This window comes from Colossoma macropomum, unplaced genomic scaffold (assembly GCF_904425465.1).
Source record: "Colossoma macropomum unplaced genomic scaffold, Colossoma_macropomum, whole genome shotgun sequence".
Lineage (NCBI taxonomy): Eukaryota > Metazoa > Chordata > Actinopteri > Characiformes > Serrasalmidae > Colossoma > Colossoma macropomum.
Genome location: NW_023494800.1, coordinates 14603482 through 14623581, shown reverse-complemented (window position 1 = coordinate 14623581; position 20100 = coordinate 14603482). Strand labels below are relative to the sequence as shown.

Below are 20100 nucleotides of genomic sequence, written 5' to 3'. Positions count from 1 at the left end.
CTCAATTTTAATATTATGAATGAATGAATGGTCAAATATTACCTTCAGTATGTGCATTATGGTAAAAATAATAATGTGGTGGTCCAGGCAAAAATCAACCCCAAATGTAGTCAATCAGCGAAAACTTGTTTGGTGTCCAGAGTTTTTATCTTTAGTTTTGCAGTGGAGCTACAAAGCTAGTGTAGCTAACAAGTAAAGAGCCTTACAGCTGCCAGGTTAGCATAGTGTAAACTGTGTGCTTAATCTTCACATATTTGTGTCAAACCCATTCAAGTTGTTGAATTAGTTTCTAACACTAAAACTACTATAAATGGACAAAAGTGCATTGCTTAGCTAACAATAATAGCAGCAACTATCATGAGGCCTGAATTTTGCCAACACTTGTGTCAGTTTTTATAGTTAGCAATATGCCATACTGTACCAGAAACCACACAAACAAGTCAATCTGAAACTACTTGATGTGTAAGTGATAATTTATTCATGCAGTTTGCCGGAAGCCAATATGTTCACTTCTGTTAACTACGTTAGCCTCATAGCTCCAGTGCAGAACTAAAGAAGCAAACTTTGGACACGTCTTGATTAGGTACATTTGGGGTTAAAAGGAAACTTGTGTACATTTGATTTTTTGCCAAACCATCCCTTTAAGGAAAGCCCCTTTCCATTTGTCCTTGGTTATTTAAGCACAGCACGTCCACCGCTGTGTGTTTGCTAAGTCTCCAGTCACAAGACAACATGTTGACAGGATATTTTCTTTCCTGAACACCTGGAACAGACGTAGGGATGAGGAATATAATGCTGTTTGTTTATGATTCTCTACAAGATGGTTCTCCAATAACATAACAGCACTCCCTTTGATTGCTTATGTAATATGTCGGGTGGATTTGATGAATTATTCATGGAGTTCATGAACCATCACAAAAACACCAGTTTGAAAAGGAAGATGGAGTACAGTGAGCACAGCAAAGAAATCAGATGATGAAAAGAACCTCAATTAGTGTGTGTTTGTTTATTTTACTCGTATACAAATTTAGCATGTGGAATGGCTTTAATGAACATGTGTCTGAGACCACTGCCCCAAGCAGAAAAGCTTTGGTCAAAATCAACAGTACAACCACCTTTCAAAGAAATGTTTCTGTGGTGTTGTTATGAAGTATAGAATATTATTGCTTACAATGGCTTCAAAAAAAGGTAATATCCACATGCAAGCAAAGACAAAACACTTAAATGGGAATTCTACTGATTTTCTAAATTTCTCCATAATTCAGCGGCTGAGATGTAAACAAAGCCATTCAGAGTGGTTTGATGTGAAATGTTTCATTGTAGGGAAAAATACAGACAGACAGGTTTATTTACAGCGGCCATGATGGGAACCAGGGCTCATGATGTCACACAAATGTAGCCATTTTATTTAGCATCCAAAACCACCAGTGAACTCACACATCTTCTCATTTATTATAAATAATGTTGATAATGGTAAAATAGTGATAAGCTATTTTTCTTTGCAAATCCCTGCATGTACCTCTCCATGATAAATTTATAAAGAAGGCTTGGACCAAAACCTATTATCTAACCTACCGTAAAATAATGTGTCAGGCTTCAGGCGGCATACTTGAAACCATTTTGTGTGATAACTTTCTGTGAGCTAGCTTTTAGAGACATTAAACTCTTCAGACATCTGGTTCCTATCATCACTACTGTGAACAATTCTGACTCAGTAAGTTTCTCTAGAAAGAAGCATTTCACATCAAACCACTATAAATGAGTGTGTTTACATCCGAATCATTAATTACCCAGAAAGATTGTAAAATCAATGGAATTCCCCTTTAACTCAGCTAAGCACAGAGCTGCAAAAACAATAATCTCACATATGGGGGAGTTTTCTGTTTTTGCTCAAATCAAACACAAGCAATTTGCTTTGATTATGCAAACACAAATGCACTCTCAATGGCGTAATCCCTTTTAAACATACATTTGAGTGCTACCAACAGAGTATCAATATATCAGGTCCAGAACCATAAATTCATGTTCATCTAAATAGTTCCAATTATTAAGATAAACATAAAGTCCAGCATTCAGAGAATTCTTCAGAGATGGAAAACATGGAGACAATGAATGGTCCACATGGACAAAGTATACATATGACGATAAGATAAATTTTCACTTTATTACCTCTATGGGTCATAACTGTCTAGAAAACACTGAACTCATAAACTGAAAGCATAAAAATAAAGTCCATGGAAAATAACACAAATGTCAGACTTATTAAATTGTCCATAGATTAATGCTTTTCTCTTGTACCTATGGCTGCCTTCTCAGTATGGCGCTGTCTCCTCTCCACTCCGCTCAGCAGAGAGACTGTGAAAACCATGTGGTCCATTCAGCTACATTTGCAAGTCTTCACAATCATATTTGACAGTTGTTCTACCTGCGGTAATACAGTTTGTGTTTCAGTCAAAAAGCTCAAAATGAAACCCACCAAATTTACATTTTTATTTTGTTAGTGTAACTAAATGAGGAGGGTACTGTAGCAGTGTGCCATATTGTGTTGTGGTACTAACCTTATGTTGCCTCCCCACATAGTACAGGATGGGTAAAGGATCCAGGACCTGGGGCACACAGCAGGGCTGGGCTGACGCTCCAGGATTATGATGTTTGTACAGTGCCAATACCTGTCACAACCATATAAATGCAGTGTCAAACGTGCTAAGCGGTGGAACTAGAGAAAGGTTTATGCATGTATGCATACACCACTGACTTGTTATATCAAGCTATTATCACAAACCTCAATTCAAAAAGAATAGGACAGTATATGAAATACCAATAAAAACAGTGATTAGTAAATTCTGATTGACCAACTTGAAAAATTTGATGGTTTACCTTATGAACTTTATTGTTATTATATTTTTTAGTAAATATACCCTCATTCTAAATTTGATGCCTGCAACACGTTCCAAAATAATTGGGACAAGAGTATGTTTGCCTCTGTGTTATATCACCTTTCTTTTTAACAACACTTAATAATCGTTGAGTACAGGGCTTTTTTTATTGTATTTTGTGCTTCATAATGCACCACACTTTCTCAATAGAAGACGGGTCTATACGCACATTCTCTGATTACACAGACATGCTGTTGTATCATGCACAAAGTGGTTTGGCATTGTAATGTAGAAAAAAGCATGGCCGTTCCTGAAGAAGAGGTCATCTAGAAGGCAGCATATGTTGCTCCAAATCTATGTATATATTTTTCAGCGTTAATGGTGCCTTCACAGATGTGCAAGTTACCCATGTCATAGGCACTAATACACCCCCATACCATGACAGTCCCTGGCATTTGAACTTTACGCTGGCAACAATCTGAAAGGTGCCTTTCTTCTTTACATAAACAATCTAAAATTAACTCAGTAAAATGCAATTCATGTTTCCACTGTGGTTTCCACTGTGCATCAGTCCATTTCAGATGACCTCAAGCCCAGATACGCTGGTGGTGTTTCTGGACATTCTTGACATATGGCTTCCAGTACAGTTTTAACTTGCACTTGTGTATGCTGCAACCATAGGTAATTATTGATAATGTTCTTTCAAAGTATTCCCGAGCCCACGTGGTAATATCCATAAGAAACAAAAAACAATTAATACAGTAAAACATAAAATACCTTGTTTTTGAATTGTTTTCAAATACAAATCAAAGTGGGTTCGCACTGCTTTTATTTGCATTTCACATACTGTCCCAACTTTTTGGAACTGGCGTTTAATTTGTAATGTGTAGTGTGTAATTTACCAAACACTCCTGATAATCAAATCCTGTTACTACTGTGGAAATTGGCTGTTCTTTCAGTCTATTCATTGATCACAGTTACACCTTTGACCCTTTGGGATTGGTTTCCCAGACATGGATTAAGCCTACTCCTATAGTACATATTTACTTTAAACATTACGTTTATGACATTTGGCAGACACTTTTATCCAGAGTGACTTGCAATTTGATCATTTTTTTACACAGCTGGGCAAAGGCAGTGTTAGGAGTCTTGCCCAAGGACTCTTATTGGTATACTGTAGGGTCCTTGCCCAAGCAGTCTACAGTATAGAAGGCAGAGATGTTAACCACTACTCTATACCAACCACCACATTAACAATGTACTGCCCAATTTCAGCTATTTTACGAAGCCCGGACCTGTAATATTTGTATATTAATAATGATATTTCATATCTTACTTGCTAATGCAAATAGAGTACTTAAATAAGCTACATTACCTGTGAATACTTATTTTCTGCGTTCCACACATAGGAGCAAGAGCCAATACAGTAGTTGGCATAATAGCCAGAAGGTTCATGTATCCATTTCCAGCCTAAGTCCTTCCGAAAGTCTATATAAAGTCTCCTCACACAACAGTTCTCTGACTGCCTGGATGAAATATAGAAATGTTACATGTAAGAAACAGTGAAGCTTCTAAAATGAAGAGAACACAGTTGACAAAATGCAATACAGAACAGAAGAGATTAGACAGAAAATTAGCTTTTGTTTCTTTGTGGTGTGATATAAGTACGTGCATATTTTTTTAAAGAAATTAAAAGGCCTCAACTCAGAACAAACTTCTTCTGCTGCAGCTTGCCGCTTCCTCCTTGAGGTAAGCTGACTGTGGCGCTCCACAGGAAGTGACATCACTAGAATGTGTGGCTTCTTTTGCATTCTGGACTGTAGGATTGCTCTGTCTCCCCTTTCAGTGGGTATGCCTGCATGTGCATAAGTCAGGACTGGTTAGTGGTTTAAGGCTATTAATTGTAGATTTAAAAACTTTTTTTAAGAACTTAAAAGTAAAGGTAGGCGACACGGCAAAAATGTAATAACGTGATATTTAGCAGCGACTTCACGATACACAGTACAAAATGTACTCTATATTCAAAATTTTAGTTTTTCTGAGGTTTGCTGATAAGTTGGACAAAAGGCACCAACAAAATATTAATGCCAAATTAAAATGAATTAAGTAAATAAACAATTAACTATGCTACAAGTACACCAATTGTTATATTTTATTCAATGTAGCGAGAAACAGGAAGAAAAATCAGGCAACTAATCTAAATCAGTCACTATACAGTGTTTATTTTAGAGTGGTTGTTATGTACAAGCTCTGTATAATCGGTCTAAACCTGTATTTTTTTTATTTTTTATTTTTTTTAGATGTTTGCTACTAGACCTGAGCCTGATGCCTACTGAGGCCTAAGAAATGTATCTAGTAGATTTGTTTTTTTTTATTCAAGGGAATATTTCTAGTATGTGTTCAACAAAGCCTAGCTAACAAAGTCTAGCTCACTTGCCATGGATGAATTCATTACATCAAATAAAAAGCATACTGGTCAGCTAGTGATAGTATTTTGAGCTATGATAGAAGGATGACTAGCAAATTGTCTCTTTGCAGCCGTTATGCAGCAGAGCGAGCATGTTCGGGTTGACTTCCAGTCTCAAATTAACCAGTCGGGTTAACCAGTTTCAAAGTAGCAGGTATGGGTTGGGTTCACGTTCAATTTCATGCCAAAGCAGACCTCTTTTTTTTAAATAGACTAGTGCTCTAGAAATATTCACAATCCCTGCCATATGCTCAGAAAAGTGTATTATGTCAGAATACATCACAATAATGACAACATATTGTCATATCACCCACCTTTACCTAAAATTACTATTCTAAATGTGACTTCCTATCACAAACCTGATATTTGGAGGCGAAAGTCTTTGGCGGGTTCACCACAACCACAGTGCAACTTTACCTGGAATGCTTGTTCCTTCTCTGTGTCAGAAACAGAAGCATTATGAGGATTTCTTCACTAAATAATTTTACTGCTTTTTTCATGGCATTTTTACTCATTTCTGTAAATAATTTTGGAGATTGGTATAAAGCAGGGCTGCTCAAACTGTGGCTCATAGGTCAAAGCTGACAAATGAGGATGTTTTATTTTACCATAAAGTAACCCCACCCCCTCACCCGATGAAAGAACATACATAATTTTAGAAAGCTACCTACTGTATATTGTCTTGTTGGTTCTCAGCCTGCCACAAACATTGGGCATTGGCCCCCAAAAACAAAAAGTTTGGGCACCCCTGCTATATAGCATTAGCCTCTTGACCTTATAGTAGTTTGTGATGAAAACTAAATATCACATACTTGATGACGATCTTCCTTTAACAGTTGTAACTCACCAGGTTTTTTGAGCCAGTCTTTTAGAGTATGTGTTACATCAAAGGACAGCCACTTTCCGTTTAACTCACTGGTAATGAAATGTGAATTCAGATAGCGAGCCTTGTCTCCGGCACCCTGGTACAGCTCTAACCTCTGCTCTGTATCAGGAGGTAATTTAGTGTCCCTCATATGAAGACGTAGCTCAGCTTGGGAGACCATACGGTCTAGGCCAAAAACGTCCTTCATTGCTGTGATGTTGAACAGCATTACTGTGTTATTTGGATCTGAAAAGACAGCAAAGAGCAAAGTCAACAAGTTCCTTACTCCTAATGACGCACTATGTGGCAACAATCTCAGACACTCCATGTAATCAAGATCTTAAAGCTATACAGTTACAGTTACTGTTTCAACCCAAAGCCTTTTAGTATGACTGCCTCATCTGATGATCTCAGTGTGTCTTTCACTACTCTGCAAATCTAGAAGACCTACTGCAGAATTGGCATCATTCACATTGCATTTGATTCCATGTATTTAGTGTAATGCTTAAAACACTACCACTGACTTCCAGACCTCTGTTATTACTGCTTCTTAGTTCAGCAAAACTTCAATCATTCAGCCATTCATGCTTATTTTACATAATTAAGCTGACAACAACCCCAAGTAGGCCTACTGTGCATCCAGAACGGGATGTCAGAAAACTGTATAAACAAAAACAGTTGTCTTAAAATGGAAGACATGGAGTCTGCCAATGTAGAAGCAAAAATACCAGAGGTTTCAGCATTTGGTGATGCGTTTTACACATTACACACAAACTTCAGCAACTCCCTCTATGCATGAACCTCAGCCCAAAGCAATGAAAGAATGATCCATTCACTCCAGGTCAGATACAGTAGAGCTTTGGGTTTAAATTTAGTATAATATATATAATATAACTTTAATTTCATATGAGGTCATTGTGGGATGTTCTGGTAGTCATGAAAGTTATAAGATTCAGTTTCCTTTCTGCTTGATTGTGTTTAATTGATTCTCAGTTTGAAAAACCATGTATGAAAGACGAGATTATTTTGCATAAACAGTGAAAAAGAAAATGGGTGAGGTGGGGACATCAGCATTAGCAAGCGGAGAGTGGAGAGACAAATCTACTAGACATGTTTCATTTTGGTTTGTTGTATTTAATTATAGGTTATGGCTTACATTGTGTCATTCATTGAGTGCTGTACAGAGAAAAGGGACTAAAAGAGAAGTGAGAGAGAAGAAGGGAAGAGAGAAAGGAAAGTCCTGGCTTTGTTCATTAAAGGCCCTATAACACTGGAAAACCATTTTTGTATTTGTGGTATGTGTTTTTGAAAGATATACAATACATATAGTATGTAAGCAATGTTAAAGTTCATTCAACCTTGAGTCTGTACATATGTGGAAACTAAGGTGCAAAATCGTCCCCATTTGAATTTGATGTTTTTGTGATGTCACCAAAACCAATAGATAGTTGCATGCAAAAGTTTTGGCACCCCATGTCCAAATTACATATTTTGTTCATAAACGCAAAAACTGGAAAAAAACTCTCAGATAGAACCGGTTTTATGATGGCCAGAAAGGCAAAGCAAAACCCCCATATGACAGCAAAGTACCCGAAGGTGCAAAATATAAATTGCATGAAAAAGCCGTCAAAAGGAAACCTTACTTGCAACCTTTTCCAAAAAGTCAACAGTATGCAAAAACACCTTCTAGATAAGCCAAGAATAAACAAAAGTATGCCTGGAGAAAAAAGGGAACAGCAATTGATCCAGAGAACACCTTGCCAACTGTTAAGCATGGGGGTGGATCTATTATACTTAGCTTGGCAGCTAGTAGCACTGGAAACATTATATGAGCAGATGAAAGAATGCATTCCACTAAATATCACCAAATTCTGAAAGCAAAAATGATGCAGTCAGTCAAGAAACTTAAGCTAAAATGAGGCTGCCTTCTATCACAGGACAATAATTCAAAACATATCTCAAAGTCAGAAGATGGACTACTTCATGAAATGCAAGCTTAGGCTTTTTTTAATGGCCCTCACAGTCACCTGACTTCATCTTCAAATCTATGATAGATCTTAAACATCAGCCCAAGAATTTCACAGAAGTGTTGTGCACGGAAGTATGGGTGAAAATTTGTAAAACAAGAACAGAAAGAGTGCTAGCTGGTTACAAGAGGTGTTTGCAAGTTGTGATATCTGCCAAAAGGGCTGTTACTAAGCACAGACCAATTTTTGCACGTCACAATCACTATTTAACTTAATCAAACAGTAACCATGCATTGAAATTTGTTTGCATTGACAAGTGCATTTTGTATGGATTTTTTAGATTGTTGAGGTTTTGTTTACTTCTTTTCACTTTTAAAATCTACCTATTCAGGTTACAACAGTTTATCTGTACCAAATTATGTTGAAGTTATAAGGAGTGTTTCAGGCTGGACTAATTTTTGAACAAGGCAACATACAGGGCAGCCAATCAGAATCAAGATAATTTACATATAAATATCAGTATTAAACGTACAGTAACAAGAAGTTATTCTAAGAAATAAAGTGAGAATGGAAAATGGTCATGTAAGAATGAATTATGACTGCTTTAGATACATAAAAGCATACAAATGACGTAAGTGAACACCAGTAGCAAAACCAAAACTTTAGGAAAAGCATTTTCGTTGTAAGCATGCTGCAAAAAGGTCTGTGTTTAAGAGATAAAGAGGAAATTCACCAGATTTACCAGATTCACCTTAGTCTAAGTTAATATGTGCAATGGCCAAATGGCCAGTCTCTGCACTTAAGTTCATTTAATTTTCAGAAATAGGCCAGAGGTGATGGGTGAGGTTTAAGGTCTGGCAGCATGCCCGCTGCTCACCGTCTCTGCCAGTCTGAGCCAGAATTATCCCTATATCTGACAGTAATTATACTTTGGCCAGCCCTCTGAGAAAATGATCCAGATCATACCACACTGCACCACCGCAGAGCAACACACTAATCCTCCCCCTTCAAATCTTAAATAGGAGGGTTTCCGTGAGTCTACTGTACTGCAGCGTCTTAATGCAAGGGCACAAATTTTGAGAGGCTCACTGTAGAGACACGTAATGATAGGAGAGGCAAAACAGAACATGAAAGCAGAGGAAATTATAAGAGTTGGTGGAGAAAAGCATGCAGGCAAACTCAAAGGCTGAGAAGTGAATAGCTGACACTGTCGGTGGTTTTCGAGAGTTGTCAGTTCAGAAAACCAACACCAAAATAACCCCACACAGACCAAACCAAGTCTAACAGTCTAAATTACACACATCCTAAAACAACCTTGCACAATAAGCCCTAAGTCAAGCCTCTAAATGAGCCTGCATTATGAAAGGAATACTAGGCATTTTCTTGATATGACACTTCAGTGTTCAGGCACTTTACTGCAGTTGAGGCCCTGATTATGCCTACTAAGCTGAAATAGAAGTGGCTTGACTGAAAGCTTATTACAATGAAAGTAAGAGGCCTTTAGTTCTGCACAATTAAGCATATTTTAATTGTATGTGTTAAAGCATGAAAAAGTAAATAAGATTAAAAAGCATTTTTTGTAATTCAGTTGCCATGTTTGCAACTTTTAACCCATTTAACTTTAATACATTGACATTTCTGACATAAAGCCTACGCAAATAAACCCCCTGAACATGTCAAATGACACTGAGCTGATCTGTCTCCTGAGTTAAAAAAAGAAAAGTTTTCAAAGAGCAGAAGTTGTTGACTAGAGTAGAGGTCCCTGATAACACCATTTAAGTACAACATTAGAACAGCTTAGAGAAGGAAGTTTCACCTCTGCTCTCTCATTTCCTATCATGAAGGCTACAAATGAATAATACAGAGCATCACAGCATGGCTGTAAGAGATAGTAAAAGGGGGATGGATCTGGGCTCAAAGATAGAGAGGTCTAGTTGGCCAGAGGATGCTCAATACAGGACCTGAGTCACTTGCTGGAACACTTCCTTCCTGTTTGTGGTCTGCTGACTGGCACACACCCTCCAAAATAAAAATAAATATCAACAAACTTTTGGCTTTCTATAATTTATGGTAACTCTGGTAAACTTCACCTTTTCATTTGTCATACAAGATGAAAACATCAAACCTTATAGACCCATCGATTATTTATGGACCCTTCTTTTCTTTATGTTATTTATGGTAAATTGTACATTTTTTCATTCATCTTACAAGTAAGCAGTTCTTCTAATTTAGCGCCTGTCTGGCCATTAATTGGGTAGGACAGCCTCAATTGTAAGATCCAAATGGCATTTCTTTTTTCTCCTGATAAAAGTCATGTGTACATGCAATAACATTTCTTATATTATGATCAGGTGTGTAAAATACTTGAGTATTATATTGGACGATTTTTACTTTAATGAACCTGAATACTTTTACTCAATTACAATTTTCTCCTTCCATTTTCATTTAGACCTTCAAAGTACTAGTTACAAACCTCAAAGCAGGAGATTTTGTTCTTTTTCTTTTGCTAAACATCCAACCAAATTCACATCACTGTAAAACAATACTTCCCATGACTATGCTAATTTGTCTTTGTGCAAGGACTAGTACTGTCCATTACTCGCCTTACCGCATCACCAATGTCAGAAAACTTTGTTAATTTTTGTTAAACCATTGACTTTTTTCCTATATATACTTGAGTATGTTTAAAATGTAGATACTTTGTAACTTTTACTCAGGTATAATTTTGGCCCCATGCATTGTACATTATAAAAATGATTTCACATAAGAACAGTTTCTCTGTACATTTTCCGCTCCTGATTATTATATATGCAAACATGTGGTCATCAAAACATACTCACTCGTGGTCATATTGAACTTGTGAACCTCTTTGGCATAGTATGCCTCCTCCTCTGCATCTGGAGATTCAGGGCCCTGTATCACCTCATCACTCAACTCCACCGTGCTGTTGTAGACAGACAGCACATCTGCCGGCACCTCGTCTTCCTCTTCTTCTTCGGCCACCTCCGGCTCCTTGTTCATCCGCAGCTTGCTGAGGATCTGCCCTCGGATTGCCTCGATACGCTTTCTCTTCACCAGCTCCAAGTTCAAAGTTTTGCAAGTTGACAAAGCTCCAGTGTAGGACATGCACTCCAGCAGGCACAGCAGTGCCAGAAACAAAACCTCTGCCTTCATCGTCCTCAGATGGTCTTGCACGGTGTTAAGGCCTGAAGAAAGCTTGAGATGTCGAGAGTGAAATGCTCTGCTGTAGGCTTAAAGCGTACGCACGTTTAATGCTGGTTCCACTTCAGTATTCCAACCAAAATTTCCATTGGCCAGTGGCGCCTTTGCTTGAGTTCCAAACTCCAGGGTCAGAATCAGAGTCACTACACCACTGAGAAATTGCTGCCCATATCTGTCTTGCTGGCAGGCAGCCTTGCTGGATCTGACAAACACGCAAACTCCCAAATGCAGTCTCAGTGATCCAGCATGCTGCCACACAATAAACTAGAGACAACCTCGGAATAAGCCTCACTGTTACCACACATTATTTACAGTATATGTGGCACATGCAAAAGCTTTTATCGTTCTGTCCCCTATGACTCCAAAATTCAAATGCATGATTCTACATGGTTGGACCTCCTCTCCTAAGGATTGCTTCCTGACTTCGTACGCCTCACTTTGGTCTAAACTTAAGGAGTGAAAGAGGAAAAGGAAGCAAGATAGCTTAACAAAATGACACAACACTTCCTTCACTCCAAAGCAATTTCCCCATCAGAGCTAGCCCACTGTGCAAAACCAGTCTTTAATAAGGGGGTCTATTCTGCCACACAGATTGCTGGACAGAACTGCAAATATGCTGCATACTTGCACTCGCATCAAACCAGCATAGTTTCCAGCACTACAAGATGTGTTTGAATGAAACACAAAACCAGTAGATTGAAAGGGCTTATCGATAATAGTCTTTAGAGAATTCACATGACTTAAGACCAAAATCTTGCTCACAGAGTACTACAACACATGCTGTACAACTTATCCCGTTACATTACCACCATCAAAACAATTCAATCAAATCAAATTATTTCCATTCAACTTATCTGTTAATGAGGCTTTCCAAAAGTTTATAGAAGGCAGATGCCTCCCCATGGGGAGTATCCTAAATTCAAGCCGAATACAGTAGTCTCCCAAGAAAGCAGAGGTTTTCCACAGCGAATTAGTGGAGACACCCAAACATTACGCCAGCTGCACACACACCAACATGAGCCCTCTGCTTAGAACAGCTCTCTCCTTCCCTCCCTCCCCTTCTTCTCAGCCATTGGTTCAAAAAACTAAGAGGAACGTAGATGTAAACAGGACATGATAACAATGCACCACAATGCATTACCATAAAGCATCTAAAATTGTTACTTTGTTACTCAAACAGGGTAATTTCTACTGCCTTAATGGTAAAAAATGCAAGCCTGCTCTTGAAAAAAGGTGACAACGCTGATGCAGCAAAAGCCGTGAAGGTTTCTGTGTAGACTATTTTAAGGAGGTTGTGCGTCAGTCTACTTCTTTTGCTTCACATGTCATACCGCTTAACGTCAATCAGACATTGTTCCTTTTTTCTCTCTCACTTGTCTCTGCTTGCCTCAGACAAAAATGATTTGTGAGAGCGTAACGTTCCTTGCAGGATAACTCAGCAAACCACAACTGTTTCTCCACTTTCTTTCACTCTACTATAACAGCGAGACATTTTCCACGCAGGAAATGAGCATACTGAAACATCTGCAACAGATCAAAAGGGTGACTTTCCTCTCATCATCATCAGAACATAGTAGGGTTTACACATGCAAAGCAAAAAGGAAACCAATCCTATTTAATTAAACTGAACACAGTAGGTCACTAAACACTGTCTAAAACACTCTGTTGTAATGTATGCAAGTCCTGGAAAAGAAAATAACAATTTTTCACAAGAAAGTAGAATATAAGAATTCAGATTTACTCATGTTAAAACATAAGACATACTCCATCATAAAAACCACATATAAAATAGGTAGTAGAAAAATAAAAAAGTAATAAAAGCACTGAACTTTAACAGTCATGGAGAGGTAAAAACCCAGAACTTATCACTGCATTCCTTAATACAAATTAAAGCAAGACGTTTCTCTTTTCTCCAGAACTGTGGTCTGGCTATCTTACAAACCAGAGCTCAAACGATACATTTATGTTCACTCTTAAAAAACAAAAGTCACACACGCACTGCATTAGTAACTCCACTATAATTCAAACATTTTCTGTATCAAATGTCACTGTATTTTTCCATCACTCTATTTTCTATCTGCATATTGGAGGTGTCACTCTCAGCTCTCCACACCGTATCTGTCAAAATGCCGCAGAATGACGCAGAGCTCCAGTTCTACGGTGCCCATGGCAACGGTGTGAAGTCTGTATCTGTCTGCTCCACTGTAAATGAGGTCAGGAGAGCGAAGCTGAGGGCCTCCGCCCACAAAAATCTGAGCTAGCTGTTCCTGCCAGGTTCCCAGTGGCCTCCAAGTTGCACACTGCAAACGATGCTGTCCAGGGCTAGAGGGTATATGGCAGTAACCATAACCATACAGCTGACATCTGCCAAAGGAGTCCTGATGCCAAACCTGCAGGTGAAGCTTTGGCCAACCTGAAAAAGATATTCAGCAAGATGATTAAAATCACTGCTTCCGAAGTACAACTGCATTTTGGCATTTTATCAGGACATTTCATGTATACCTTGAAGACCCTTAGTGGTGTAATGCAAGTCAATAGGATGACTCCAGTAGGCCATGTCTCCTATCTGGGGCATGTCCACTTGTGTCTGTCCCTCCTTGAGTCCAGAGAGGAGCCGCCATGCTCCTCCTGATATGAGTGGCAGAGCAGAAAGAAGGGTAAACTACACTAGATGCACACCCAGGTGCAAAGATGAAAACAAAAGCCTTGCAAACTGAACTGATGAGGATGAATGACTAGGAGATAAGATTAGACACCTGTGTGAACTCCCCACTTGCAGAACAGGCTGCTTTGAGGGAAACCACTGGCCCCAACGATCTGTCCGATTATATGCAGCTCTGCCATAAGATGTGCTTTTCAGTACAAAAAAAGGTAGATCTGAAGACAGCAGTCAACAGCAGGCACATAAACTAAAAGAAACAACAAATGATAACAGGGTCAAATGTGTAAGTGGTTAAATAGCATTCAGAAAGAAACAAGCATGTATTTAATATTAATATAAATGTTATCAATATCAGTGTATTTCAAGAAACCAGAAAGAAATGGCCAAGCATTTAAAATGAATATGAGACCAATGATCAAAATCAATATGTATAAAACTTGCTGCAGTAATTTGTAATAAAACTTTGTCAATTAAAATTTCACTCCAGTCAGACTAGAAAAACCTCCTTCTGATAACATATCTTGAAGGTTGGAGGGACTTCAAAAAAAAAACTACACCTACTTTGGGGTTGACTTTTGGGGGTCATACAGGAATCATGCTCAAGCTGCCTTATGTGCATTTGAAAAATGTGTTTTTTTTTCACTAGCTGGTAAAGAAGCTCAATATTGTGACAGCACATTTCAAAGAACCTGTCCCAAAACATCCACCTCAAATCAGTCAAAGTCCTTCAAAGGTTCCTCCAACCTACAAAATACAACACCAGAAGAGGGGTTTTCAGTCTGGCTGGAGAGTCTCTTTAAATAAGGTCTCTGATGTAGAATATCTGGACTTCAGAACCGTAGATGGAAGCAGCAGTACAGTCTGATGAGTCATCTCTTTTTTGTACATATGGAAGGGATTATTTTTTAAAGTCTACTGAAGCCTTAAACCCACAAGTTTGTTCCCAACAGTCACATTTGGCTGCATCTAATTTCTGTTTAAGAATATCTTCTCTGTCCTAAATTCTCTCAGGGCAGCTTTTCAGTGATTTGATCCTGTGTTTAAATGGTGTTTAAGTGAACAGGGGCAGAAGTGAATATCTATATGAATGGAACACCACTGTACTACGTTCACAGCCATGTCCTAAAGCAGGCCAAACTATGTAAAAGAAGCAGCTCAGTGATAAGTAGCGCAGGCAGCATGCATTCACTAAGAAGATGCTTTGGAGAGACTTTTTTTTTGGTGGAGAAGCAGAATAGTGTATGCACCATTGGGTCCATTTAATCACACATTTTACATGGAGATTTCTCAGAATTAGTTCAGGTGAAGTGAAGATTTAAAAAACCGAAACAGTGCAGAGCAGGGGTGGGCAATATGGTAAAAACATAACATCATGATACTTCAAGGCATTATGCATAACAATATTTGCTTTTCCTGTTGGAACAGAAAAAAACAGTGCCACACTTAAAAATACAGTTATCAAAAACAATGAATACTGACTTTTATTTAATGTTTTACACATTGCACTGCACCTAACCAGGACTAATTACGCTCTCTTTGTATTGAAACATGCAGCTGGCCATTGTTATTTCATTACTGATGATATTCACATCATCCTCAGTAAACCATAGTGTGGCATAAAGTGATGTAACAGTTAACTTATCACGATAGCGATAAATACAGTCATATCGCTCACCTCTAGCGCAGAGCGGCTGATAATTGGTTAACATGACATGTGCTAATATTCACAAACTATTCTAGCTGCGTATAAATTATTAGCTCACGCAAGGTCAGTAAGTCTATAAGTGCTAGTTAGCTAAAGGTGGCTATGCTAACTATGTAGTTAAGTTAGTCGCACAGTTAGTTAGCTAGTTAGCTAGCTAACACTTTCATCCCCTATGTCGTTATTAAACACATACAAGGAAATTACAAAATGCATACATACCAGAGTCAGTTCATTAACCAGCGATATCGTACTGGTCTAAACTGTGATGTGTTTCAGGTCGGCTAATCCTGAGCTTCAGCAGCGCTCAGTGTTTACAGGGCGCTTCTCTCTTCTCGTCGTTAAGGTTCTCACTTCCTTAGCAACGGCTCTCTCACTCTGTGATGTCTGAGGAGCTGAGCAGCGGCCTGAGAGCTCTTCGGTGCCCCCTGGTGCTCAGTGCCCAACTGAATTAGAGAAAGTCAATAAAATGCATACGAACTTAATTTTTAAGTGATAAATCTGTTGTGTAATTAAAACAGTGTTTTTTTATATACAATATAAACCATCCATCACCAAATTGAAACAAATTGAAAGTTAAATAATATTTTATTAAATATATTTTTTTATTATTTTAAAAAATGTCAGCGTCTTGCAGCATCTTTCAACATTTAATCGTTTTTGTTACTTGGCTTATTCATGGTTTAACATTATTTTATTAAAATTACTTTTGTTTATCATTTCACATTAGCACATTTTTGTTGTTTTCATTTCTCACCTCTACATGATATTCAGAAAGTTCTGCGCGTTTACTCTCAGTGAATCCTCTTAGTGGCACTTACTCTTAACCTTTAATGGGGTTTAAGCTTTGCTGTATGTAGTTAATATGTTCTATGTGAGCACCCTGTGGCATTTGTGCTGACCGGGACTGTGTGCATGGCCAGGGACTTGGCTCAAGTTTTAGGTCAGTGGGGATGATTGACCTTTGAAGAGAAGGCTATGTAGCACCCCGCTACTGATTGGCGCTGGCCTCTATATGCTTGTGACGCTAAGCATGGCAGTGCCAGGAGGCTTATGGCACGTGTACGCCCTTCAGAAAAAGGACTTAAATATTGTGTATGTTGTTGTTTGTCGGTCAAAGGTATGTGGTATGTGTTTATTCTATTATTTTGTGTTTGGCTGTGGGTGTTTTGTGTTGGATGGTTGGTCACTGGAGTGGAAGTAGTTGGCTAGCGGTGACTTCCCCCATGGGTTTGCGTTCCTCTGTGTGCCTTTTTGCCCTGATGTTTAGTAAAGAGCGCTTCTCATGGTGGAACCACTTAATTAAGTACATCTGTTTCTACACTTACTGTCCATTTTACCAGGTCCATTACCATATTGTTGCGCTTTGTAGTTCTACAATTACAGATTGTAGTTCATCTGTTTCTCTACATAATTTGTTAGCCCTTTTACTCTGTTCTTTAGTGGTCAGGACCTCCACAGGACCACCACAGAGCAGGTATTATTTGGATGATGGATCATTCTCAGCACTGCAGTGACACTGATGTGTTGGTATTGTGTTAGTGTGGGTTGTGCTGGTACGAGTGGATCAGACACAGCAGAGTTTTTAAATGTCTCAGTGTCACTGCTGGACTAAGAATAGTCACCAGCCAAAAACATCTAGCCAACAGCATCCTGTGGGCCACATCCTGTGACCACTGAAGAGGGACTAGAGAATGACCGGCATAACTTTGTAAGAACAGATGAGCTACTGTCTCTGACTTTACATCTACAAGGTAGACTAACTAGGTGGGTGTGTCTCATAGTGTGGACAGTAAGTGGAGACAGTGTTTTAAAAGCCCCAAAAAACTAATTTTGTAAGTAAGCCTTGTTGAGTCAAATAATCATTTGCATGCCATTACTGGAAATGCTCAGTGTGTCAAATGCCAAAGTTTAGACTTCAAAGCAGTGCAAAAGTTTCTCTAGCTGCAGAACATTTCAGTGGGGGTGCTGTCCTTATTCAAAGCCAGCTATTTTTGAAAATATTAAGAGGCCTGTCAGATGCACCAATTTTGAATTGTACTGTAGTGGAATTAGTGGCAAAATTCATTAGTACAGAATGTTTAAAATGTAGAACTAAGTCTTAGACATTTTATCCTCACCTCAGCCACAGCATCCTTTTCTCCATGGCCTGTGTTCCACTCTGCTGCATGCCAGTTCTCCATAACCATGTTTTTCTAATAACAGAATGATACGCATGAAAACAAGAAGACAATGATAAATGTTTAATGTGATTCTTAAAGGCAGGATGGGGGAGCTGCTCATATGGGACATTTGTTCAAGCCCTTGGGATTTCTGCTGTACTGCAATGTGGCATGATGTCATACAGATCTTTATTGTTAGCAAATACCTATGTGGTACATATTCACCTGTGTAGAATGTGTGGTTTACTCATGGCCTGGGTGTCCATCGTTCAAAGAACCTTAAAAGAACAATAGTGGAATCTCACTTCTCTTCCTTATGTTAACATGGGTATAAATAAATGTATAAATAAATGGAGAAACTTGACAAATGTAAATGCTTCCAGACAGGTGTAAAGCATGATACAACCTGAAACTTGATTTTGGATCAAGATAGTAAGATAAAAAGATCTAAGAGACTTTGAAATATGGTTCATTATTGGGGCGCAGATAGCAGCAGCTTCAGTCACAAGGACTGCCTCAATGGCTAGTTTTTCAATAGGAACAGTGACTAAAGAGACACATGTACTTAGATAAATAGGAAAGACATCCGTAAATAGGGTTGGAAATTGTGGTCCAAAGTACACCATGATGCTCTTGCATTTGTGCAATATGTAAGAGAAAACAGAAGAGGAAGAGTTCCTCAGGTGACTGAGACTGTCAATACAGGGCATTATCATACTATGTCAGCAAGCAGAGGGGAAACTTTGGGGCCTTTGAGAGCCTTAAGAGAAGACCTATTGACTTCTGTGAAATAAAAAATACATGTCTGAAAATGTATGTATGTGTATAATCATGCTTGTTGCATTTAAACAAAACAAGTATTGCACTACTACTCTTATTTCATTTTTAAGTTTGGTTGAAAAAAAAAATTGCTGGCCTGGTTTGGGTCCACTTGTCCTCTTTGAGGGAAGAGTCACTGCAAATCAATACAATAATATAAGTTATTCTGAAAGATAACCTTTATCCTGTGATGAAACATTTCTATCCTGATAGAGGTCACCAAACTGTACTGGAATCCAGCCCCCAAGGATCAGAATAACTATGTAAATATGGATAAAATGGAGTTTTGATATGACAGCAGTACAACCTGTACAGTCTGATGGCCTGCTGAATATTGAAATGTTGTGCAAATAATTTTTGGTGGCAAAATATAAAGTATATCATAGCTTGGCTAGAACGTCCATCTTGAGGAATCAAACTCTTGCATGCAAACACACTTCTGTGTTTTATGTACAGCGCTGTGCAAAAGTTAGGAATCTGAGAACATGATGTGGCAGTATAGATTGTTTGTTAAATAAAAGCACTAACGTTAATGGAAATAAACAATTCATTGTGATTTTATGTCTGTCAGTGTGTTAGATTAACCTGAATAAGCCTAGTTCACCATCCAATACTTAGTTAGCCTAGTCAATCCTAGAGTAAATTAAATAACGTGTGTTGTCGATGGAATTTTAATAATCCATGCAATGACAGGAGTGCACCAAGAAGTCAGGAACCAAATTGTGTTCTTCTATTTGTATTAGTCTCTCATAGCTATTAATAATGCATAAAGAATGCTTATTATTTTTACTGTATTCATGTTTACTTGTATTTAATCAAATGTTGCTGGCAAAAACAGTTTTAAAATAGCTTTAAACAAAAACAAGGCTTTTGAGAGTGCTGTAAGATTGTAATATTCACTGTTTCACTGACTATGGAGCTGGGGCCATGGAAGAACAGTAGATGTGTTGGTCTGACCAAAATAATGTTACAGTTTCCTTTTTTCCGTTTTTTAGCATTTGAAGTTTGCTTCTTTGGACAAATTTATCATTTTGTATGTGAAGTACATCAAATATAATTTACTCCTGATACTTTATTTTGGCATTAGATACAGCTTTCATTCTGACATAAAAGCAAAATAACTTGTACTTAATCAGGAGGTTGTGGTCCAAACACCCTACAGATGATATATATGTGTTTTCAACACCCCACAATCACAAAAATAACTCTGCTCGAGTGAGCCTTATTGTGCATATTCTCTTGTGAAATCATCTACTGGGATACATGTATACATTTTCATAAGGCACAACTTCAGATCTGCACAAAATGAGCACAACATGCAACCCACTCTTGTCTTTTCATGAACATTTCCTTAAAGT

At 38.2% G+C, this 20100-nt stretch overlaps 2 protein-coding genes across 3 annotated transcripts; both read right to left on the bottom strand.

Moving 5' to 3' along the window:
• Positions 1–991: 991 nt before the first annotated feature.
• tgfb1b (transforming growth factor, beta 1b) lies at positions 992–12423 on the bottom strand. Its single transcript, XM_036587787.1, has 7 exons — positions 11016–12423; positions 6191–6454; positions 5703–5780; positions 4581–4731; positions 4252–4402; positions 2559–2669; positions 992–2425 (listed from the first exon to the last, which is right to left on the bottom strand). The coding sequence occupies exons 1-7, from the start codon at positions 11347–11349 to the stop codon at positions 2378–2380; spliced, it is 1137 nt and encodes a 378-aa protein (XP_036443680.1). The 5' UTR covers positions 11350–12423; the 3' UTR covers positions 992–2377.
• Positions 12424–12610: 187 nt separating this feature from the next.
• b9d2 (B9 domain containing 2) lies at positions 12611–16122 on the bottom strand. Of its 2 annotated transcripts, none has more exons than XM_036587789.1 (4): positions 15984–16122; positions 14154–14249; positions 13900–14025; positions 12611–13810 (listed from the first exon to the last, which is right to left on the bottom strand). In XM_036587789.1, the coding sequence occupies exons 2-4, from the start codon at positions 14239–14241 to the stop codon at positions 13497–13499; spliced, it is 528 nt and encodes a 175-aa protein (XP_036443682.1). In that variant the 5' UTR covers positions 14242–14249; positions 15984–16122; the 3' UTR covers positions 12611–13496. The 2 variants fall into 2 exon arrangements, with proteins under 2 accessions (XP_036443682.1, XP_036443681.1); XM_036587788.1 differs by having other exon boundaries at positions 12620–13810; positions 14154–14306.
• Positions 16123–20100: the final 3978 nt, after the last annotated feature.